Source organism: Perca flavescens, chromosome 10 (assembly GCF_004354835.1).
Source record: "Perca flavescens isolate YP-PL-M2 chromosome 10, PFLA_1.0, whole genome shotgun sequence".
NCBI classification, from domain to species: domain Eukaryota; kingdom Metazoa; phylum Chordata; class Actinopteri; order Perciformes; family Percidae; genus Perca; species Perca flavescens.
In genome coordinates this window covers 6,517,326-6,543,277 of record NC_041340.1, presented here as the reverse complement: position 1 = coordinate 6,543,277, position 25,952 = coordinate 6,517,326, and the positions used below count along the sequence as shown (strand labels likewise).

At 40.3% G+C, this 25,952-nt stretch overlaps 1 protein-coding gene across 1 annotated transcript; it reads right to left on the bottom strand.

The window, feature by feature from the left end:
- Nucleotides 1-13,628: 13,628 nt before the first annotated feature.
- On the bottom strand, nucleotides 13,629-23,014 carry cplx1 (complexin 1). The gene is made up of 3 exons (XM_028590187.1): nucleotides 22,996-23,014; nucleotides 21,223-21,398; nucleotides 13,629-14,796 (listed from the first exon to the last, which is right to left on the bottom strand). Exons 1-3 carry the CDS (start codon nucleotides 23,012-23,014, stop codon nucleotides 14,602-14,604), a joined length of 390 nt encoding a protein of 129 aa, XP_028445988.1. The 3' UTR covers nucleotides 13,629-14,601.
- Nucleotides 23,015-25,952: the final 2,938 nt, after the last annotated feature.

The window sequence follows — 25,952 nt, the reverse complement described above, 5'->3', positions numbered from 1 at the left end:
CAGCGTTTCCTTTTGTGCAGTAGACATGTGGGGTCTGCACTGACACAAAGACTCTTTGTTTATCTGCTCCGTTTGTTTCGATGGGGTCACATTGCCATCTTTCTCTGACAGAAAAGATAAGCGATAAAAATAAGACCACAGTAGGATCCACAATTGAATCGTAGCACAATAGGAACTGGGTTGTACTACAATTATACCTCAGATACCAAACCTCTGCTTACTGCCTCCCATTAATGAAAAAATAAATTATAAACCTTCAAAATGTTTTCTCTTTTATGACATCTTGTGCTTATTGAACAGTATGTGTGAAGAAGCTAGTTCTAAAAAGGATACAAAAATAGCACACTAGTTGTTAAAATGTGCTCCCAAGGTGTATGAGTTTTTTGTCACCTGTTTTGTATTACTCCTCAGTACAATACAAATGTGTGATGATTGTTCTGTTACTTTCTTTTGAAACTTTATGAACGATACAAAGAAGTCTACTACATGACACGCTCACAAAAAGGGTACTATATATTAAATAGTCTATTTTTTTTTTGAAGTGCAACTTGCTAACTAGCAGACAAATCAAGCAAATATGCCTGACACACACACACACACACACACACACACACACACACACACACACACACACACACACAGTCTAAATCTCAGTTAAATCCGTTTTGACTCTCTCCTGACATTTAAGATAGTCTTAGTATAGTTTAAGGTTTAGGGCGGTTATATTTTGTATGTTTAGTTTTGGATCTAGGTCAAACCACACAAGGGCACACATATAAAAATGTACACCCTATACACATTAAACAATCAAAAAGATAAACCCAACAAAACACAACGCACATTCCAAGGTTCAATTCAAATGTTCATATATTTAACACAAAGGTAAGCCAAGCACAAGAAAGAAGTGTATTGTCCAAATTTCCAAAAATAGAGAAATCCAAAATAGAGCAATCCACAAAAGAAAATCCAACAAAAAGAAATCGACCTATATAGACCTTAGTGGTCCCCTAATACTGTATCTGAAGTCTCTTTTATATAGGCCTTAGTGGTCCTCTAATACTGTATCTGAAGTCTCTTTTATATAGGCCTTAGTGGACCCCTAATACTGTATCTGAAGTCCCTTTCCCGAAATTTAGCCTTGGTGCAGAATTACAGCCACTAGAGCCAGTCCCACAATGAGCTTTCCTTAGGACGTGCCATTTCTGTGTCTGTAGCTTTAAATGCTATTGAGGAAGAGAGAGGTGGGGCAAGGTGTAGGGTGGGGGTGTGGCCTTGACCAGCTTGCGGCCACAGTTGTATCTCTATTTCCTCATGGGCGGGCCAAATTCTCTGGGCAGCTGTGGGCGGCGGGCAAAGCAGAGAAAGGGGAGGTAACCTTTCCCCTTATGACGACATAAAGGGAAGATTCCAGATTGGCCCATCTGAGCCCATGTGGCTGGTCAAAGTCACATGTCTGTCATCGCCGCAATTTCAAGATAATATTTAATTGTTGTGCATGAGTTTTCATACGATACCATACAAACCCGTCAATGAGAATGGGTTTAATGGCAATGCTGCTGGGTCTATTTTAGTAGGTTGGTCCATTGTTTTTCCCAAATTGGAGTATTATTATTATTTTTAAATGGCATTGAAATGATTAGAAAACATTCTTCTAATTACATTTTCTTGTGGAAATATTGCAGGGATTTGGCAAACTTTGAGGGGATTAGTTGACTTTGCCTTATCTATTTTATGGAATGTTTGATACGAGTCACAACTTCTGTATGCTCTTAGATACTCCCTGTGGTTTTGATGGGGACTGTAAGTGTGAAAGTGCCATGTCATCCCCTTTCCCATATCCCAATTACAACCCCTCTCACCACTTTGTGGACAGTTGAGCAAATGGTCCATAGCTGTTCTTACCTCCACCTCCCCCACCCATGCTCAGCCCACATCAACAGCATGGCAGTTCACTGATCACACAGTCTACCTCAACCTCTCGGTTTCTATTTTTAGGTCCAATTTGAACTGTGAGAATTTCCATTGTTGCCCTGCATCTGCTGAGAATATTGCATGTGTTTCAGGTACAGTAACTAGTGATGCACCGATGTGAAAATTGTGGCCGATACCGATAACCGATATTAATATTGCTGTTATGGCCGATACCGATATTTACCGATGTCGATATCTCTGTATAGAACACATTTTTTATGATAATCAAATAAGGAACTATTTTCCAAAAGGCATTTTTTTTACTTTTGTGATTTATTTTTTAGAAATCACTGATATTGGGCACCTTTACCTGTGTGCAAAATATGACTTTCAGAAGAAAAAATAAATATTTATATAAAAATACATTTTTAAAAGGATACAAGTGTGTCCTGAATTCACACTATGAATAAGCCAACCCTGAGTATTCACAATAAACATCTAACTCACTTGAGACCAAGTCACTGTATTCTGTGAACATTGTACAACAGTTCAGAACTTTAAAGTACAGTAGTAGGCCTTAAATGGCCAAAGCCAAAAGTATTGAAAGAGGTAAAATGTGAAAATGGAGCCAGAACAAACTGGACTAAACAGACACAGGCTTTTGCAGTCTGAACTGGAAGTACAGTAACTGCCAAGTACTATAAGGTTAGGCCTAACCCTTGAAATTATAGAAATTGGTGTCTTCTAAGCCGAGATAAGCCAGAAAATGTGTTTTTTGCTCATATGGATGAAAGACACCAAATCCCAGAATGCACTTGCTTCGCTGCTACTCCCAAGCCAAATCCACCTACAGACCGACAGTGAGGCAGCATTCAACTCAACCCAAATGTGTTTTATTGTCATTTCAACCATATACACGAAACAACATTCCACCGTGGCTGTAATGGTTAAAAACGACATACGAAACAGGTGTTTACAGTCAACCAAGCGCTAATGCTAGTATGCATTAGCTGAACTTTACGTGTGTGCAATAGCTAAATGTAGCAGATTATAAACACAGTTGTAAATTTGCGTGAAATGTAGAACGGTCGGCATTTACTAGTCACAAACTTCCCCAGCAGTTAGCATTTAGTTGGATACAAGCAGCTAATTTCTGCACAAGTCCGTGTTAACAAAATCTCCACTCTTACCCGGCGACATGTTTCCACAACAAGAAAAACACAGTAGTCTCTGAACTTGCGATGGGAGTTTTGTTTAAATTGGATGTACTCCAGTTTGTTGTCTAATGAGCAGACACTTGCAACCGAGATTGATGGAACAGGTGGCTGGCTAGCGTTAGCTTTCCACCTAGCTAGGTTAGCTATACTCCAGCCCCCGTTTGCGTTTCACCGCTGAGAATGTCCCCCCATGATCGTGGCTGCTGCCCACTCCGGCCGCCGCTGCTGCCCGCTGGTCAAACTAACCTGTACGGTGGGCCGCAGCAACCGAACAGCAACCTCTTATTTCCGAACATTCATCTCTCCCCCGCCCACCGAGAGCCGGTGGTCTACTAAAGTTTCCAGTGTCCCACTTCGCCGCAGATTCCGTCGGAAAAAACCAACATCCCCGCCCACGCTTTTTCTTCTTCTTCTGATTTCAGCAGTATAGACGCTGTTAAGCGTATTACTGCCCTCCACAGGTCAGATTTAAATCTAAATTCTCACACACTCACATCTAAGCCTACACACGTCAAATACACAGGAATGATTCACATCGGCCCTATTCATCGGCCCTATTTTGATATCGGAACGATACCGATGAGTAAAAAAATGACCATATCGGCCGATATTATATTGGCTGCCGATATATTGTGCACCACTAACAGTAACCATCATTTAATGCATTCAAGCAATATCATGCAGTTTCTGACTCACTGGCTTAATGAGCAGTCTTATCTGCACCTCATAATAATACTTACATATTTGAATGTGTTTAATGAAAGGGCATGTTGCCACGATGCCACCGCTCTGTTTATTTTTAATTAAAGAAAAGTCTTTATTGGGTCCTAATAAGGCACAAACATAAGGAGTGATGTAAGATTCACTGGTACTACTTGCTACTACTAGCATGTCATAGCTCTGTGAACAGTGACTGTTGAGACCTAACACTCATATTATCTCTATTCATCTGCTCATATCATGTATGGGTCAGGAAATCCACCCAATCCCCAGAAAATCCTTCTGAATGTCAGCATAGCCATTTTTCCCACCTTTGTCAGTTGAGTCTTTTTTGCCAGAGTTAAACATCCATTTGGTGTCACAGATACGGAATGTGCCAAAAAAATGTGTATAAATCCTGCCGTCCCATTTTCATCTCCAAATGAAGTGTTCGCTAATTGTAAGTGGACTGTACTAGTTTCTAACGAGATATCTGTCTTTTCAGACTTTAAAGATTAGTACATTACAAGTAAGATCAGATAACTTTAGATTTAGTTATAACAAAACTTCTGTGTTTTAACTTTTTTTAATGATTCAGGTGGTAGAGCTTTCTGGAGATGTGCTTTGCTTCGTAAACGAGACTGCAGACTTTGAAAATGTTCATTAATACTGAGATGCCCCGCAGCATACAAATTAAATACTATATCTGAATGTTGAAAATCAGTATTGTTAACCATTTAAGGCAGAGCTATGGCACATTATGCTTAAAGTAATGGATAATCTGCATTTTAACTACATAGATATCTTATAATACCATGCATTGATAAGGATATCACATTAAATGACATCTTCTTTAAGCCACTGACTTCTGATTAAACATGAGTTGCCTGGTGCTTCTTACACAAAAGCCAGCATCTCAATTTCAAAGCTGCCCATTTGCTTGAAGCAGCACAGGGTCCCTCTGCATAAATCTTGGCCCATCTCTTGGCGGGGGAAACAAATGAGTGTCTTAAATTAAATTTGAGACAATTAGGCTGCCTGCTATATGTAATTGGTTTTCTGGATGGATCAAACGGTCACAACTCAGGCCTGCATTAGAGGAAATGTGGGCGGAATAAGAGATGCAACAAGGGAACTTGGGCTGAGGAGTCCCAGATGTTTCATCAAACAGTTTGGTAATAAGATATCACAGTGTTTCCAATGGCACCCAGTACCATCTGTATCTCTGACTTGCATTTCCTTCTTTTCTCTTTCATCCTATTCACTACATGTACGAGGCCTTTATAGCATTAGAGAGCAAGATTGGTTTTATACAACTCTGTGCCACAGCTATTTCAGAGTCAAAATTCAGATGTCAGGCTCAGAGCATTACCCTCCGTTATCAAATTTCCATATACGACTGGCAGTTCAATTTTGCAGTTCAGCAGAGCTTAATCCAAAGGAGCACTTTCTGGGAAGTAAGGCTGCAGATTTAGCACAGCAATATTTAGTGTGTTGTGTTGGAAAGTAATTACACCATGCAGAGAAAAAGACCCAAACTGTGCTATGCTACTAGTAGGCCTATTTATGAACAAATCATGTAAACTACAGTTTTAGGAAGGGTAGCAACCAAGAGCTGAGAGAAGGACAAGTAGCGAACACGCTAGGAAAATGTACAAGGTTTTCTGTTCCATGATGGGGTCAGCAACTTAGCCCATTTTTGCTTACAAACTGCAGGGTTGGTTCAGGCCTCAAATATTCCTACTGAACATTAAGGGGACTATGCATTTCTTACAGTGGAAGGCAGCTTAAGGATGCTTAAAATATTTGAATGAATGACTATAATGTATACTGTTCAGAAGAAGAAAGTAGTTTTGACAAATTGTGATCTCTTCTTCACCAGTCAGTCAAGCTTCTGAAGTTCGTGGACGACACCACCCTCATTGGGCTCATCTTTGGTGTGTGTTACAGGTGGGAGATTGACCATCTTGTGACTTGGTGCAGTCAGAACAACTTGGAGCTGAACACTCTTAAGACATTTGGAGATGATTGTGGATTTTAGGGAGAACATAGCCCCACCCATCCCCCATCACCATGTGTGGTCGACACTGTGGAGTCCTTCCACTTTTTGGGCTCCATCATCACCCATGGCGTACTCCTGCGTCATTTCAATGTCCAATAAATATCACCCACCACCACCAAAAGGAAAGAACTAACACTCAGCAATCTCGCCTAGATACATGAAAGAACAGAAATCACTAAAAAGGCAATGAAGTGAATACAATTTCAAAAACATGGCATTTAACCATGGTTGAGCTCTGAATTGGATCACCACAAAGAAACTGATATTCTGAGGCACATGCATTGAATGTGCACCACACCTGGTTAAATGAAATGTAAGAAGATGTCTTCTTTTGCAGACAGGAGAAGCAGCAAATCAGAACAGTATGGGAGTGACAGCTTCCCTGAAGTAAAAGTTATTGAAGCACAGCAGTATTTATAGACATGGCAAAACATTCTGTTTACTCCCTTCAAATCCTTAAGGAGGAACATGCAGTATTGATTCTCCAGGTCTACATCTTCTATTTGTGGAGGACATTTTATGTATAATGCAAGGCTCTACATGGGATTAGACAGTTTAGATGTTATGTGGCAAAGACATAACATCATCATATGCCAGATAGCACTTAACACTCTAAGGAGAAATGCTCACTAATTGAGGTCAAGGGTGCTCTTTAACCATTTAAAAAAAAAAAATCCTTTTCAGCCCATTTGTCTGCTCCTTTTAACACAATGAAATGGAGAAGTGTCCCATCGGAGTCCTGTGCTGAAATTAAAAGCCTTATAATACGTCAGACCTCTTGTCACTGAGCTGAATGGAAAAGCAGCTCTCTCGTCTATTGCTGATACGGGAGGGGAAGGGCTACTTTATTCACTAAACGGACCTATTATAGCTTCATCAGAGCCGCTGCAGCTGCTGCGATCTCACGTCAATAGACTTGTCAATCAGAGTCTCCCCAGGATGCTGCGATAGGCTACTTATCAAGGTCCCCTGGACTTAGAGCTGAAAGGTTGAGGAAGAGACTTTCCTAGCAGTCAAATAGCCGCCTGCTGGAATTGAAACTAATTACATTTCTCAAGCATATATTTGCATATAGTCAAAATATGCAAAACAGAAGATAATCTGTGTGCATATGGTGTGTCCATTGGATGTATGAGAAAATAAACAAAGCTCTTTTATGGTGGTTGCCTGTCTCTGAGTATTAGTTGGAATATGGAAATTCAGCACTACTGGCCATGCACTGTTGGTCACACTGTACATTTCCATCTAAATCTGAGACCCTATTGTGTTTCACACTGCTCTCACAAACAAAGCTATGTCATATAAAAGCATACAGTACATGCTGACTTTGTTGTGTTTATGTGCAGTCTGTTGAATATAGACTCAAGACTCAAGACTTACTTTTTAGACAGAGCTTCCCTGAAAACCCACATGATCTCATTGATGAAGGCAGATGTCAATGGGTGGAGCAGCTTTTCAGAGCATTAGTGAAATGATAATGAACTAAATAAAAACACAAATTTCAAACAATGCAAATGCAATTACACATAAAATTAGGAATCATTCATGTCAGTAATAACCTTAGAAGATCAACAAGCACATTTTTGGACACTGTTTAGTGCCAAGGAGGGAAATAGTTGGGGGAGGTAGTGTGTCTTTTATGTGTGGCAACAATTGTGTATCACATTCAAAATGGACACCAGAGAGCGGGGTTCATGTCGTAAAGCACCTTAACCCTGAAGCATGACTACAGAAGAAGAAATAATACATTTGAGATCATACGCAATAAAACAGACCTCTATCAGAGCTATTTTGAAATTATTCAAGAGTGTTGCCAGTAGCTTAGAGTGGCTAATTTTAGTTAATGTTGACAAACTTTAGATAGATATTGCGGTGTAACTGACATTATTGAGTTGTGTTTGGCAAGTGGGTTGAGTAAATTGTGTAAAAGAAGTGGACATAGCCACCGTGGACTACCCTATGCCACGAGTTTGGCATTTTGCCCGTCGCATTCTTTCGTGGGTGGAGCTATGCCCTGAAGCATACCCTGCTTTATCATCTACTTGACTGTAAATGGGAACATAATTTACAAAATGACCACCATGCTGACTTGAAATTAGCGATTGAGACCATAATCTCATTGTGAAAATGTTGGGTCATTTTCTCATAGACTTCTATACAACCATACTTTTTTTGGCAACCAGTGGACTGCTGGCCATTAGAAACAATGCAGGTGTAAGGCAGTTCCGCATTGGCTTCACTTTTCAGGCTCGGAGGTTGTGGCTTGAAACCCACTCTCACTGTCTCTTAGTTCCATTAAATTGGATTATTTCTGCTTCCACGGCAGTTCTGGAAAAAATTGTTTAACCTGACTGCAGGTCAGCACTGCAGTCGATATGCCCTTAGTATTTTTTTTCTGTGCCACTATTGTCTGATGGTCTGACATAGTAGGTCTTTAGCAAATGACCATATCATATATCAGCAGTCAACACAACAAGATGGTCACTGATCACAGTAATTCTATCCATGTTTTCTCATGAAGGACATATCTCCATCCACCCACAGGAAGAAAAAAATCCTTTTCCAGATTCGAGTTCCAGTCTGTGCACACTGGCTGGTTTATGGGTCTGGTGCCCAGTGGAGAGCAGTTAATTGACATTGACTGTTGCATGTCTACCAATAGAGCCAAGCCCCCTGCAGCCTGAGTGCTGCTCAAAGAGCACAGAGGCAGCTCGAGCTGAAAAGGCTACCTCAGAGCATAAATACTAATGGAGTTGATTTATACCTCCATTTCCTGCGGGGAAAATTCAGGAGCAGCCTAAAGTGGTGGAAACGCAGCTGCACTGTGCAACCCACAGAGGCTCTGCAGTTCTGTTACTGGATGACCAACTAGGTTTAGTGCCATTATAAAGCTGCACTGGAAAAATGGTTTTGTGAATATAATGGCACAGAAGAAGACTGGAAGAAGAGAAACAAAAGGAAGATGTTGTTGGTGTGGATACATTTCAATCTCACCTCCAAAAAATGCTTGGTGAATGGGCTGGTAAGGTAGATTTGGATCCAAATTTAGTTTTGGATGGCAACTAAAACTGTCACCTCTGTAGATTTAGTCTTATTCTATACAGTAGTGTATTACTAAATTCTGATTGAAGCTTAAAACACCTCACAGCTGGCTGGCGAATTAGTAGCCATTAAGCAGCCATTTACGAGGCTAGTATCCACTACATTTATAATAAACACATATATAAGCTTGTGTGCAAACCTTAACATAAGGAAAGAGAAGGTTAGCAAGGAAAGTTAAAAAGATGAACCTGAATCCATACTCTGTTAGGATGGCACTTTGGACAATTCTGCAGGACAGAATTTATGTGCAATGGTGCTATTCAGTATTTTCAAAATATGCTATTGAGTTGCATTATGACAAGTGTAGGATTACTTTTGGTGACTAGACGTAAGAAATCAAGATACCCTTCGCTACCGACTGTTTTTCTTTTTCTTTTGTGTTTTGTTTGTTGAAGTACCCCTTAAAGCAACACCAAAGCACTTTTCCTCTTGGGTCCCCCTACAGGTTGGAAGCAGAATTGTCCATTACCGCTGTCATTCAAACTACAGATCCGCTACCCGATCTGGCAAACTTGCATAGTGCGGTTATAGCCAATTGTGGGCTGCAAAGCGAACGCAGAAGTGCCGTTCACCCTGTTTCGAGTTGATGAACCACTGAAACAATTTTGGAAACATTATTTTAACATACAAAATAATCATTGGTGTTGCTTTAAAGCAGCATGGCAGAATGTAAAGATGAAAAATTCAGAGTGGTGGATTATGTTGAAAAATCTTCGACTTAGTCTTCCTACCTTAACCAAGTGTTTTAGTTTCCAACCATAACCATATCTTAGTTATACTGAAGTTGCACAGATATTGTCTTTTACTATACTTGTAAAAGTGGAACTATAAAATGCACAAGACTTATTTCTTAGCAAGCCAAAATGACTGTCAGTCTTGCTTCTTTGACTTGGATCTAAGGGAATTGTCTTGAAATCTGGTTTATAACTTAATTTGCTGTTGTGGACTACTTGAAGTTAATAATCAAACTTAATGCTACTGCCATTGCCTCTATTACTGGTACCATGCTAATAATAACAACAACCCGTCCCTGGGATCTCTTTTGAGGAACTGGCAGAGCATAAATGACTCAACATCTGTTGCAACAGACAGTGAGAATGATTCCCCCCCCCCTGCTCTGCAAACCACATGTGCTTATTGAAGCATGGCAGCAAAACACCAAGTTGTCTGCTGTATCAGGGAAATGAAAGTACTTATTTATGTACAGGCTGAACCACAAAATAAATGAATGTGTTCAAATATTTGTTTCTTTTAAAGAAGTTGAGCCTTTTTGTAAAGACACAACCCCACCGAAAATAAGGTTAACATGGCAGCTAACCTTTAAAAGTGAAATTTATTGATGTATGAGTGGAAGGTGTATAAATGACATGCTTGGCACAGTACATGCTGAAAGGCGATGACAGCAACCTTTTCAAAAGAACCCCGATTTAAAATCCGAACCAAAACTCTGACAATTAATAAAACTTTTTAAAAGCATCATGATCTAATTGAATTTAGTTGTAATGCCGACCTCCTTTTTGTGCTGTAATTAAACTCTGAAGTCAGTGCCGTCCCTAATCTTTTCTTGGCATTCCTCCATTATCACTTGTTTGATTTAAAAGGTTTGCCGATCACAGACCCACTTATGATGAACAAACTGCGATGAGAGAGATGCTATTTGCATCGTTTTGACGTCCCTGTGGTGTGCTCACTCTTTCAAAAGTCTCTGTTTTTGAAAAACCCTACAATCACGATTTGAACAACACAGTGCATTCTGTTTACAGCCCTTTTTGCTTTTATTGAATAGATGTTGAAATTCCTTCTGAGAGAAATGCAACAGCCATGATAAGATGAAAAACAGGATTGACTAACAGAAAACAGCAACATGTGATATACATTGAAGGTCTTTGCACATATACTTCCTTAACGAATGCCATGCAATAGCACGTGATCCATGACTCCCGTCTTAGTCTCACAAGTCAGGGATGATTTTGCCCCCCCAACCAGAAATACACTGTACGTAACTACGACTGCTTCCATATATTGTTTTTTTTAATTTTACACAGAAGGAGCAGCAGCCAAAGGCCCCCTGCAGAACTATTTAAATGCAGAAACACAAGACGATGACAAATTATATGAAATCACTTTATTATCAGAGTGTGCGGTGATTCCATTTTTGCAGGAAAGTTACAGACTGAAATATCTGTCTAAAATGGCATGCAGTGAGGCTAACAGGTGGTGCTTTGAAACACATAGAAGACACAAAACGATTAGCAACAACCTTGCCTACATCGCACACCATAAGCATGCATACATTTTGTCAACAAACAGGGAGATAGAGAGAGGAGGAAGAAAGGTGAGAAGATTTCCCAGTACAAAAGAATGCAAATTTCAAAAATACCAACCACCAGAGGACAGAAACAGGACTGGCTACAGACGGGAAAGAAAAATACTGCACGACAGTAAGCATCTTCTCAACACGTACAGAACAGAGAAAGACAGATGCAAAGAGAGAGAAACATCAGACAGTTACATTCAAGTCACATCAAAGGAGTAATTTTTTTTTTATGTGTCATATTTTTCAGGCAGTTTTTTAATCATATTAATGGCTGTATGAGCAGCAGAAATAAGTGACTTCAAACTGAAGTGGCTTTCTGACAACTTGACAAATACTTATTGATAACGCATGACTTGGGCAGTAGTCTATAAGCCATTTAGAGCTCAACCAATTGACATTTACAAGATGATGATGAATGGGTGTATGGCGGTGTTGGTGGATGAGATGCAAAGGGTGAAAGGATTTCAGAGCACACCAGTTTGGAAAAGACTCACTGGTAGCCTGATGAACTGCACAGACTGATGATGTTTGGTGAAGAAGGTTTCGTCGCTGGGAAAGTCCTCTACTTGGGTTGACTGGGCAGTAATCATAGCTTTCTGGAATATTCTTGGGCCAAAGAAGAGATATGTCATTTAGAAATAAAAGTTGGTGTACAGTATGCTTGCTAGGCCACTGGCAATGCAATTGTTCAATTTAAGTCCAGGGCTAATAATGCTTAAGAGAAGGCTAGTTATGGTTTAAACTTCTATTCAAACTTAAAGCTAAAATACCTGAGAATTTCAGAATAAATAAGATGCAGTAAATAAATACAATGAAACCTCTTGACTGAGCCTACAACTACCAGCACTATTCTTTGGTTTGATTGGATAACTACTCTGATTATGGATTCATGTGTTGTTAACTAATGCTAACACGCTGAACGGAGGCTGGCAAAGGCAGTTTACTAGAACAATAAAATCACAAGAAGTTCGATAAATGTGCTCTACAGGTGACCTCACTGTGCCCTCGGATGTTTTTTTTAAATATATTTTCAACATGATTACAGAGCTCACACAGCGCTGGATTTCCCACGTCTATGCCACAGGAATGCACACGTTCAGAATTTCATGTTAAGCTAGCTCAATAAAAACAGTGGCAATGTGGCAAAAAAGAAAACCTTGATGACGCCTACAGCTACGGTGCTCATGTGAATCACAAAAACATTTTCTAACAAAATTGTATCACAAGTTTGAACTGATCTCTGCTAATAGCACACTTATGCTTTCCCTTAAACTTTGTGTGGGATTTTCTTTTCTGTACATGGCAGCTATAAATAACTCTGCAATTAGTTGGTCAAGTCATTATTCCTCATATGTATATTTGATTCCTTCTAGCGACTATTCAGGCTATAGCAACATCAAATTTAAGTTTCATCATGATACTTGTAGGATAACAAAGGCATCGGCTGAGGCCGACTGTAAATATCCACGTTTGTGTGTTACCAGCACAAGTCTGGTGGAATGTCTGAAATATCTGGAATGTTCTAACAAGACACTGTGGAATGAAGGACATAAAACAAGACATATGGAGAAACCTTAGATTTCATCCTAATATGGACCCCCTTTAAATTTGTCCCATGACATTTACAAGCAGGACAGATTGGACTCTACTGAGCAGGTAAACGTTTTCTCTTGTACGGTCATGGGGCTTTCACGTTTTTCATCTAATTTCTCATTAGCATGTATTGTTAATGTCTGCCTTTGAAAACAGTTTGATTTGCCGTTTGGCTTGTGATTTCGAACACAAATCCTGCTTGTGCTCAAATTCTGTAACACATGACTGAACATTGTTTACTACACGAAACAAATCCCCCCCCCCGTTCTATTTTATAATCAAATATGTCTGACCTATACAAAGGCTTTACTGTCACTATGCAGACACATCTGTGCCTTTAATGTCGACTAACACGTTAGGAGAACGTTTAAGCACACAACACTGAAGATTGTCTGTTATTGCTGATTTGGGTTTAACCAACGGACACAGGACAACTTCATCTCGAACAATATATTGCACTATTGTCACTGTCTGTTCACATATAGTGTGTTCACAACATGGTTGTGTTTGTGAAGTTTCTTTTTTTTTCTTACAAAAAATTTATGGAGATGTCATCAAAAATCCAAATGAAATAGCCTGGTCTAAGATTTACACATGCTACTGCAGACGCAGAGCGAGCGACACCTGCCACAGGACATAAAAAACTGAGGGTTCAAACACAAACATGTACAGCAAGTGAATTTAGAGTAAGAATGTCATCTAACTGCTTTGAGACGGACGTCATGTATGGAGAACATTCATAGTTTTCCCCATGGAAGAACATTTCAGACACAAAGTCAATGATCTCCTACTGGTGGACGAGATGTCAAATAAATAAAAATGGAAAACCAGTTATTGCCTCATATATTAATGTATTTCTCTTTATCATAACAAATGCTATGGTATCCAAATGTGTACTTCACTTCACAAAAGTTAACTGCATGCTTGAAAACAAAAGTGAACAAAACAAAAATGTCTCATTTTAAATGAATTCCATCACGTTCTGGTTTTACAGGTGATGTTTTGACTCTACCAGTGCTCATATTACACCTTCACAATAAACCAAAGAGAACATAAAGTGGGACAGTTTACAGGGTGAATCCTCACAACGGAAAAACTAATAAAAATGCAAGTATTTATATACACTCTATGTATCAAATATTAGCAAGAACAGAACAGGAAAATTCAATCAAATTTTGATATGATTTGGATAAGTTCCTAAAAGTTAAAAATATGGCTTATACTCTTAGTCATCTTGTTATATGTCATATTTCACTCATATATAATTCTCTCTTTTTTCATAATCGGAGGCTATTTACAAACAAAAAGGGTGAATGATTGGTGATATCTGATTTTATTCTAAGTGCCTGATATTTAAAAAAACGTGGCATAAGATTTGCCTTGAAGTAAAGACATTAGATCTGTGTCGGTGTTACATACTCTTAGAATAGGATTATCAAGAAAGATGCTCTATATGAGAGATAAAAAAGTATATATCACCATCAGAGATCAGCTATTTTAAATCAAGGACAAAGTCATGCCAAGTTGCTCCATCCCAGGAAACTTAGAAGTTGGGTGAAAGGGGCTGGAGGGTGGAGAAAAGTGTGACTGCAGGTTTAGGCGGGGGCAGGGTGGTATACGGCAGTAGTCTTGGTTTCGATGAACGTTACGAACGTTATGAAAGTAGATTAACAAAGTTAACCACATTTCACCCAACACTGTTACTTTTTATTGAACATATCCATGAGCGGGGTCGGGATGAATTTCATGACCGTATCCACGATGCTCTCCTCTTCCTCCTCGTCGCCGCAGCCGGTGGGAACCGCCTTCTTGGGACGGGTGAGGCTGCCCTCGGAGGCCTGCTCCATAGCAGCCGCTGCCTCGGCTTCCTTCTCCTCCTTCTTCTTGATGCCATACTACACAGGACAGACAAAAAGAAAAACAGGCAAACATATTAAGCCCCATTCACATTTATTTCTCGAGGGGTCACTGGTTTTTTAAACAAATTCCATGAGTGGTTTGATAATTTAGAAAAGACGCTCACGTCCTATCTTGCAAAGATTTAGATTTGATTTTGATTGAGACCACTTTTGTTTCTGTCCACTCCCTATGAAACTATAAACTAATTAGTTTAGCTTAGCATATCGATTGAAAGCAGGGGGAAACTCCAGGAAGTCCCATAACTTTCCATTAAACCACACCATCTTTTAGGGAAGGCTAACTGTTCCCCCTACTTTTTAGTCTGTAAGCTAAGCTAGGCTAATTGCCTCTTGGCTCCTGCTGCATACTTAGCGCGCACACATGAGAGCTTTATCAAATGTATCGTTAAACTTTGAGCAAGGAAGCAATTAAGTTTAATTTCCAAAATGTTAAACTATTTCTTTCAGCACTTTCGCGCCGTCCCTACCTTCAGTACATTATGTCCAGTAATGGGCTCTGGTTTTGTTCCTACTGTGCAAGTGCAACTTTTATTTATATATATATATATATATATATATATATATATATATATATATATTTGCTCATATTTAACCAAACACGTTCATTCTATATTTTATCTAGTGTTCCTCTGGCCAAGCCCCTAAACCTGAACTTGACACTGCAATGCACAGAATTGCCCCGTTTTTTTTTTTTATTTCTACCTCCTGTCTCACCTAACGTTCTGATTCACTCAGAAACTTTGTAAACTGCAGAAGTGAGGCACCATGACAAAAATGTGATTTCTTTGTACCTTAAACACCATATTAAGCTTAGCTTTAGTTCATGCAGGACACGGAAGTCATACGCCCGCTGACTAAATCATTGTTCCTGTCAGGCACACACCAATCACAGCCATCCTCCCATCAAGGCGGTCCTTTTAAATGTGACTCCCTCCTCACTGATCCCTGCTACACTGACGCTGCTTCACTCACTGCTGCTGCTGGCAACGCTTTGCGTCCACCACCCCAGCCTCCACCTTCTTAGTTCAGACTCCTAACATGACTCAAAGTTTAAAATTGTTTTCATTGTCTTTCTTTTGGCTCACTCATGTATTACCCAGGAGAGGTTCTGCATTGTGCTCTCTGTTTCAGCTTAGCATGCTGCTTGGCTGGTCCAGGGAGCATTATCAAGAGCGGAGCCATCGGCGCCAAGCATATCTGTATTTCCATTTGTTGCAATATATGGTTAAATCTATGACGAAAGTGTTCCTGTCTGAAATGATTTCTATGTTTAGAATAAAGGTGGGAACAGCTTTTCCCCTCACTTCAAAAAGGAACAAAGAAGCCTGGTGCTCACTCACTGCTGAGAATACTGTGACTGACTTCAAAATGTGGCAATTTTTACTTTACTTAAAAAGTAGAGATGCGTGAGGCGTGAAATGATCATTTTATGCAATTGAGGTAAATTGGTTGAAAATGATTGGTACTCTTGCGACGTAATTCACATTTCTTCATTTGCATGAATTAGCTTCAGGCTGCTTCCCCATTAAGTTTAAGCACAATGTACTGCAGCTTTTTTGCGTCCTGCATGAACAGCAGTTACTATCGATTTCTTAAATTAGATGCAGGCGTGGAGCTGAAGAGAAATGATGTTTTCGTGCTTGTGCTTCTGGGTTTGGGAGTGCACATGGGAGTTTTAACTGCTGCTTGGTCTAATTTGACCTTTTTGGATATTTTATGTACCAATTACAGGCAGAGGCACATAAGCAGAGTAATGTACAATGCTAACGATTAGCGTACAAAGCCCTGAGCCACAACAGACTTCAATTAAATCAAGACTGTGTTTAGAGGAGGAAGAGCACAAAATTGCAATTTAAACATAGAAAGAATAACAACAGCTGGGAAATATGTTCACCAGTGCGTTGCTTATAGCTGTCTTGTGCAGTTTAAGTCATCTCTCTGTAATACTCATCAAATGTAAAAAAAAAAAAATATGATATAACTAAGCTGGCAACACAGATTCACGTACAATAACAACTGGACAAATTACAACTTGATCTACATCAAGTTGGGGCGACACTGCTGATATTTTGGAGAAGGTTGCTGCACAATGACAACATGAAACAAACAAGTCTGGACAGGCTAAGACAATGTAGCACTAATGATCCATGTCAGCTTAAACACTGCTTCCTTAATTGAACTTGAATCTTTTATTAATTTGAACAGATGGGGAGTGGATGATATTAGTTCTAACTTCAAGATCATTTCAGTATCATTATCTTGTTTGCAAATGCAAATGCAAACCAGCTCTGCTGACCAGCTCCACTCCACACCAGCCTGAGCCATGGCGTATAAGCAAGCACCAGAGCAGGCGGTCAGGACAACGCTCAGGCCCAGCCCGACCCCTACGACTAGAAAATCGCTACAACATTCTGATGGACGATAAGGAGTTCCCTTCTCTGCCACGTCCCCACGCCGCTCATCCTGGTCCATCCACACAGTCGGCGCGCCCTCCCTCCTGCCCCCCCTCGGACTCAATAACTTCCACACTGGTCATCGGAAGTTCGATGGTCAGGGACCTCGAAACCTCTTCTGAAAAAACCCACCCTTGATCCTGAGGTCCAGGTCCAGTCCATGCATTCGTTACTTCCAGACTGGACTATTGTAATTCCCTACTGTCAGGTTGCTCAAATAAGTCCCCTTAGACTCTTCAGCTAATCCAGAATGCTTTATCGCACGTCCTGACAAGAACTAAGAAAAGAGATATTTCTCCCGTATTAGCTTCTCTGCATTGGCTTCCTGTAAAATTCAGGATTGACTTTAAAGTCCTTCTCCTGACCTACAAAATCCTAAATAGTCAAGCACCATCCTATCTAGAACAGCTCTTAGTACCTTATTGTCCCACTAGAGCACTGTGCTCCCAGAATGCAGAGTTACTTGTGGTTCCTAGAGTCTCTAAAGGTAGACTGGGGGCGAGATCCTTCAGCTACCAGCCTCCTTTCCTATGGAACCAGCTCCCAGTCTGGGTTCGGGGGGCAGACACCGTCACCACATTTAAGAGTAAACTGAAAACTCTCCTCTTTGATAAAGCTTATAGTCAGTGAGTGAGGAGTTGCAGCGTCCGCCTAACCCGGCCCACCTGCTTCTCTTCGTAGTCATCCGATTTATTTATCATATAACCAATAATATAGCGAGAGTCGAGGGAGTCAGGCCAGTACAGCCCGATCCGGCAGGAGAGAGTTCAAGCCCAATCCGGCACCTCTTTCTAAGCTAACCTGCCTCTCTTTGTTATGCTATTATAATTCTAGACTACCAGGGAAGTTCCTTCCTTCCTATGACACACTGAGCTGCTCTCTCATCTCTGTTTTTACTTGTTTCCTTTTGTATGCATCCTTGTCCCAGAACTGCTTGTTACTAACCTAGCTCTGGGGAGTTTACACCCGTGCTCTGCAGCGCCACGTTACATCCCGCAACACCCTGCTGCGATGTTCATACGCACAGAGTAGTCAGGATCCGGCATAGGAGACTGCACTACTCAGAATGACACAATGTGCCCTGCTATGACATGAACTACAACGACTACCTTCGAAGTCACTGTTCCATTATCTTTAATGTGACTGTTATTGCCACTGTTCATCACACCCCCAACCGGCCCCGTCAGACTCCGCCTACCAAGAGTCTGGGTCTGCCGAGGTTTCTTCCTAAAAGGGAGTTTTTCCTTGCCACTGTCGCAACAGCCACTGCTAACGCTCTTGAGGGAATTACTGTAATTGTTGGGGCTTTTCGAAATTATAGAGTGTGGTCTAGACCTACTCTATCTGTAAAGTGTCCCGAGATAACTCTTGTTATGATTTGATACTATAAATAAAACTGAATTGAATTGAATTGAATTTGTTTTGATGAAAATGTTCTAGATCTGGGTTCACTGTTACCTAAAGTATAGTTTGAGTAAAATGACTACAGGTGCAGAGCACAGGAAGGTCAACAGGCTGAGTGATGGTTGATCTTGAGGCAGAGATGTGGAAAATGAGCTAGACTCCTCCGTGACCTCTCTGCTGCACTCCCAGGTGCAAGTGAATGTGATTCTGCAGCAATAAATATTTTAAAGGACTACTAGTGTCCATTTCCGCTGTGAAGATGTTTTTTTGAGGCAGGCGCAGTATAAGCATCTGTGTGTGTGTCTTTTTAGAGTAAAGTGAAGCAATGGGGTTGTTGAGGGAAAAATATGCAAACACTAAGGTTTTTAAATATTTTGTTTGCCATTATTCAAATTAGTTTGCCGGGGTTTTTTTTAAGTTTGCATCCAGCTCAATAATATCGGCTTTCAAAACAAAAGCTTTCAAGGAAAATACGAGACATTCTTTAATGTGTGAGTCATGGGCTAAGGTCTGGAAAGTCATTTGTAAAAGAATTACAACTAAATAGAAGAATGTTTGTAATGGTCTTATATACAGTATATTACACTGAAATTGAAGGATTCCGTCTGCAGCCAGTGAGACCATTTGGGCTCCATCTCCTTTAAGTTCTTCATCCCCTGTCAGCTAATAAGACGCAGCTTTGTGATCCCCGGTCTTAAAGCGCAAATCTTTTTCCTCAACAATAATGCAACAGCAATAAATGCCAAACCAATTCCTGCTATAAAACTAAAGGGTCAACATTCAATCAGCAGCAAGCTGCAGCAAATAAAACTATCAGTGAAAGACAGTAGAGTTTATATCTATACTTGGACTCATCATCTTTATCTCTTCACTCTCGGCATGCTTATGGCTACAATAACAGCAGAGCATTAAACTAATTCACATGACATGAATGCTTTTATCTTTTTTGTAGGAAAAGTTTATAGTATGTTAATTATTGACTTCATTATTTGACAGTGAAGATTGGGAGATATTCCAACATGGATGGAGACGAGTATCATTTATCCATCTTTAGAATAACTGTGAAAACAACATGAAAGTTTAAAACTAGGTACCTTTGCACTAGAGTTGAAGAGTTGAAGAGTAGAATCATGCGTGTTAGGTCAATACCTAAGATATGTTTCCTCCAGACTTTATGACAGAAAAAACATGGGTGTGATTGGTTGCTGGATACCTCCTCTGTTTCTCCCTCTGCTCCCTTGATTGTTCTCTACTTTCCCTCTATGCCGCTCTGTTTTGTTCTCTCGCAATCTGTCTTAGTCGGCCTCTCTCTCACCCTCAGACTTGTTACAAAATTACAAAAGCCTGCATCAGTTGAAAGGGAAGACAGTCACGCTTAGTCAGCCCCTCACCACTCGCGCTAATCAAACACTTTCCAAAGATATGCTGTCATATCGCTCCGTCTCCCTCGTCTCTATTCTTTCCAAAACTAAACTTAAGGTCCACTGAGCATCAGTTTGAGGATCAGTTCTGCATTCCAAAGATAGCTTCACAAGGGCTACACATGGAACAGTTATAAACCCAGCTCGAAAGCTCTCAAAGAGTGTTCAAGTCAGATATTCAATGAAATATTAGCAATGTCAAGAGGAACATTTGACTGCAAGCTGCAGACACTTTGATGCCATTAATTAACATTTTACTATAGATGAATTAAATAGTAAGCATGAATTTATCAAAGACAAGATAATCTTGCAGAGACAAAAAAGGGGTCAGTAAGACAAGAAAAAAATCAGTCTGAAGCTTTTAAAACTGAATTCCATCGCCAAGAAACCCTGTTTGTGTTAACGGAACCACATACAGCACACTTGTGTTCACGAACCTGACCAGTCTGCAACATATGCCGTGCTCCCCACAGTACAGACAACTGCTTTACATTATCCAGGTTAACTGCGAACATTGTCTCCGGAAAGACACGCTGCTGTTGAGTCTCCAAAATAAAAGTGGAATTTAATTAATCGCCATTGTATCATGGAGCTGGCAGAAATCTTAGGGGTAAAAACTCAACATATCTGCAAAAAACATGTCTGCAAAACAATGTTCAATCACGCTTTGGTCGGATATTGTAGGGACATTTTTAAATAAAATGAATGTTTTGCAGACAGTGAATTTGCACATATCTGCAATAGTTAATAAAAGAAAGTAATCCAGGCAACATTAAGGGTTCAGTATGCATCACATTAACTAAGTAGCGCGATCAATCATACAAATGGAGATAACACACTTTCAGAAAGTTTCTCCACAAATGCATTCATGGTGTTATAATTGTGTGTTATAATCGTGTTATAATCGTTTTTTCACACGAAAAGTGACAGACATAGTTGTGCAAAGAATTTAAAGAGAGCTTGAAATAGACCTTCAAATCCTGCTTACTTTCACAGCTGGCCAATCCCTACTTAAAGTGGGCATGCTTGTCTGTTTGTCAGTTTCGGAAAGCGGGATTCAGATGCTGTCCAATGATTCCACAAGCAAACAAGAACCTTTACTAGCTGTATTGGAGTATTCTTACCTTATCTCTAATGCCCTGTCGAAGGTTTTCTCTCTCTGCCTCCATTTTTGCATATTTGGCCTTCCTCTCCTCCTCCTGTTGCCTCAGCGCCTCTTGCCTTTCTTCCTCTTTTTTTGCAGCATCGGGATCCTTCTCCTCCTCCCCACCAAGCATCTTGCCCATGTCTTTGGTGGCCCCTGTTGTTGGTGGTGAGAGAGAGAGAGAGAGAGAGAGAGAGAGAGAGAGAGAGAGAGAGAGAGAGAGAGAGTAAAGTGAGAAATAACACAAATTGTCAGGCAAAAATCTTTGAACGAGTGATACCGGCAATTGACAGTAATTGCACATAATAGATTTCAGTTATAGGCTTTTTCTAACCATTTTGTGTGCACAGTGATACATCTAACATTTGGATAATTCAATAGACATTGCTTTGTATTTCAATCCATTTCAGGCCAGTGAAAGAGCACCACAATCTTCCCTTGAGTGAACCAAAGACAAAAGTGCCTTTGTGTCAAGTGTGACAACAGATGGAGCAAGAGGTGAGTGCCATGAACAAGAGTCTGAGATAAAAGACGCTGTAATAAATTATTAGCAATTTTCTTGATTGCCTTTGTCCTTTGCTATCTCCAAAAGAAATGTCAGCCTCATGCAACATGTCCACTTGGACTAAGGGTCAAGCCCTGAGAACAAAAGGCTTGAGTGCTGTTGAAAGAACCATAATAAACCAACACTGGAGGTCACTCTGCTACTAATCCCATCGTATGTGTTATATAGCCTAAACAAGAGATGAAGCAAATATGCATTTATAATTACATTCTGTTTATTACAATTGACTTGTATTGTAGCTTTGACTTTTGTTTGTTTCCTTATTTCATCACTTCTAACTGCTAATTATTTTGGAAATTAGGCATTTCCTACCATTGCTCTGACTGTTACTTGCTCTGAATCAGAGCATCAGTTCATATTTTAAGTGTAAATGTAGTGTTTCTTTTTCTGATGATGGCAAAAGATGCAAGATGCAAAGAAGAAAAGTCATTTTGATTAAGTCCTCTTCTTGACGAAGACTGGTTTATTAAAACGCCTGCAGGCACTGGCAAAGCTGCCTCAGGCGCTGACAGCATTCTGTATCATGACTTCTTCTGCTGTCTGTGTGGAGCATCTGGCATTTGCTGCGGGCATCAAATGACATGCTTCACATGTCATCACACAGCCGGTGTGTTTTGTCCTACTACACCAGTATCCCTAGGACCTGCAATGTCCAGTGCCAATCCGGAAACAAATACGCTATGTCCTTTTGTGTAGGGATGTAGAGAGTAAGGGTGTGAAGGTTGTGGTGAAGACCAGAGTTCTCGATCTGTTTTACAGAGAAACTTTTGAAAATGAAACTTGTTAAACTTTAGCGTCTGAAGATTCAAATTAAAATCACACGACATGATGACAAGAAAGTACCGAGATATATCTCATGAAGTCCAAGCTCAAACAAGATATGAACATGATCTATTTTGCCATTCTCATTAGAAGTGATCGCTACTAAAATAAAATTCACTAAATTATTGCTAGTAAATTGTATACAATTAGGTAACAATATGGATATACAGTAATGTAGCATTTTTAACACATGATTAACTGACAATCTGTTTGATCTTGTTTAATTACAATTATTCTCTAATTAAAAGAGAAGTATTTTTTAGTATACATTAGCTGTCATATCAGACAGATAATCCTCTTGCTGATGTTTCTGACTTCTTTGCAACTGATGCCATTTTATCTTTTGCATTTCACATTATGAAGTACCTTTGCCAAGCTTCCACATGACTAATCTCGATGCTCAGGGCTAATTAGCTTGTCTGATTGTGACAAAGTTGCTGCTTAGAAGCGTGAGACAGTTGTTGTTCCCAAAAGCCTTGGTGTCGTCAAACGCTTCCAGCTGTGGAGTCTGGGAACGGTAAGCAAAGCAAGAAAGCTCCAGAGGAAGAGCTGAGAGCCTTAGCTGCAGTTAGAAAAACATGGAAACATGGTCTAAAGTACTTAATTAGAAAGCACAATGAATAACTCATCCCTCACCACAATCAGAGCGATTCAAGGCAACTTACTTAAAATGGTAGAAAAAGGCAACTGCAAATAAAGGTTTTAACTGGAGTTCTAAAATCTCTTCCATGACAAATAAAATAAAATCTAATTTAAATCTAAACCCATCAACCAGAACCATTCAACACTTTAACTTATGTGCTGGTACAGCCAAAAAAATAGGATCCGATAGGAAGACAGATGTGCTGATTGACATCCCATGCAATGGCTGAATCGAACAATAAATGACAAGGACCCTAAAGAAGAGACTGATTGAACACCAGATATCTGTGAACACCAGATCAAAACTAGTCAGGACATCAACTGGAAAGGTATCAATATTACTTTTTTACTTGCTTGTCTTTCACATGACTCAAGAAAAAGAGTCTACAGTCATGCTAGCAGCTCTGTGATGCCGTAATGCTCATTGTGAAGAAAACCTAACTTTTAAATAGATACTGAAGCCAAAGTATAGGTTGATGGGGAAGTTGAGAATATCACAAAAACGCACAAAGACAATGTCTGCATTAAATTGCATGGTAATTCATCAAATAGATGTCGAAACATTTCACTCTGAACTGTAAATGTCAACCTGCTGGTGGTGCTAGAGAAAAAAGTCAGAGGGTCACCAAATCCTTTGGGCGCCATAAATATCTGCACCAAAGTTCATGGCAACCCATCAAATAGTTGCCGAGGCATCTCACTAGTAAAAACAATTCCAACCTCACATGAAATGAAAAGTGAAAAGTCCGTCTCAGCAGGCTTCATACTCTGTGGATCATAAATGTCGGTAGAAAATGTCACGACAATCTATCCACTGCCATCCTCAGAAGCACATTGCTAGGGTGGCTAAAACTAGTTTTAAGTCATTCTATTACCCCACAGTGCTAACCTAACATGTTTAGTGCATTGCCCCAAGCAGGGAGAGCTAGTTAACCATGCTAATTCATTACAGTTTAAATGGGACTTTTTGTTTTAAGTCAGCTGAGTCCCAAGGGCTGATTTTAAAAGTAGTAGAAGGCTTTCTCTGCTTAGTTAGAATAAGAGTAGAAACTGAAAAGGGATCAGGGGGCACTTTGGAAGTTATGGATTGTCGGGTCATGCGGTGGATTAGACTGGGCAGAGTTACATAAAATGCTGGCTTTAGATTTTGAGAGCGTGTGAAAACACAAGGGGAGAGTGTCTGGAAGTATCTGTGGTGCTCTCTGTGTGTGGATGAGGCTCTGCTGGGTGTTAAAGAATGGGAACAAAATGTACAGCTCTTAACTCTGTGCAAGTGTGTCACTCTAAGTGTGCACAGCCACTGTGGGCTGTCAGAGCAGTAATCGAGTGCGTGTCCTCCAGGTGTATTCAAGTGTTTCCACTCGTGTGTGTATGTGTGTGTGCATGAGTTGCGTGTTTCATGCTGACGGACGGGTGAGACCACAAGAGAAGAGTCCCCTGTGGAGCCCAAAGACAGAAAAAGAGAGAGAGGGCTGAAAGTGAAGACGGAGAAAAACAAGGACAGAGGAACAAGGTTAACTACTGTAGAATGAGAGTGAAAAAATGACATTGACAATGATTGTGCATAAATTAGAGATTAGCGTAACATTTACAATGATGTAAAAGAGCACTGAGGAAAAAAGAGAACAGGTGATATTCAGGAAAGAGAAAAGAGGAATAATGCCATAGGACATTGAAGGGGAATGGTGATCGAAAGATAATCGAGAAATCCATGTCAGGGAAAAGTCATGAGGAAGAGAGAGAAGATACAAGGGAATTGGCAGATAAAGAAAGATGAGACTGGATGGCTAGAAAAAGAGAGACAGATTGAGAGAAAGAGAGAGAAAGAGATGAAAAAAGGGAAAACGTGTTGTGAGGACCAGAGGGAAAAGTGAAAAAAGTGATAAAGGAAGAGAGAGGAAACAGCGGGATCAGCTCAAGGACTCTGTGTCCCTGCCCTCCCATCTGTTATCGCTCCTCAGCATTCCTGCGACTGCCGACCAGCGGGTCCCCACGGACCACACCAACCATCATCATCAGTCTCCTGCCCGGGGCTGGGAGGAAGGTGGTCCCAAAACCTAGTGGATGACCACCAAGGGAGCCTTACCATGAAGCAAAAAACATTGTGAATGGTTACAGCGAGAGAGCATGCTGAAAATGTTAGCTGTGTTCTTCTATCTCTCAGTGTCCTCCGTAGGTTGTATCCCAAATCCTTTAGTCATGTTACAAGACCACAGTGAAGACAAAAAAGCTCTAGAGATTCTTAACCTCTTTTAGCAAATTGTTTTAGTTTAACAGCCATGCCATCTTCCTTGTTGGAAAAATGACAAAAATGCATGCCCCTTGTTTACCTGCACCCCCCCGTCTTCATCTCCTAGTAGCAGAGAGAGTTCAGGGGCAGAGGGGTAGTTGAATATGTTAAGCCTGAGTCATTGATCCTTATCTGACTGAGGTTTTCAAGTTTGAATCTATGGCCCTGACCATGGCTCTGAAATATCAGTACCCTAACTGTACTGTGTATTGATAAATCCAGGGCACTGTTTTGGGTGCTGAAGTAGCAGATGGATTTGTAATTGCAATTTTTTCTCTAAATTTCGCCCTTGTTCAGTATTGGCTTGGATCTGGGGTGGGCTGGGGGGTATTACAAAGAGTCTTTCATGGGGCGGATTGCCAGTCACTGGTGAACGAAACGAACCGGGTCC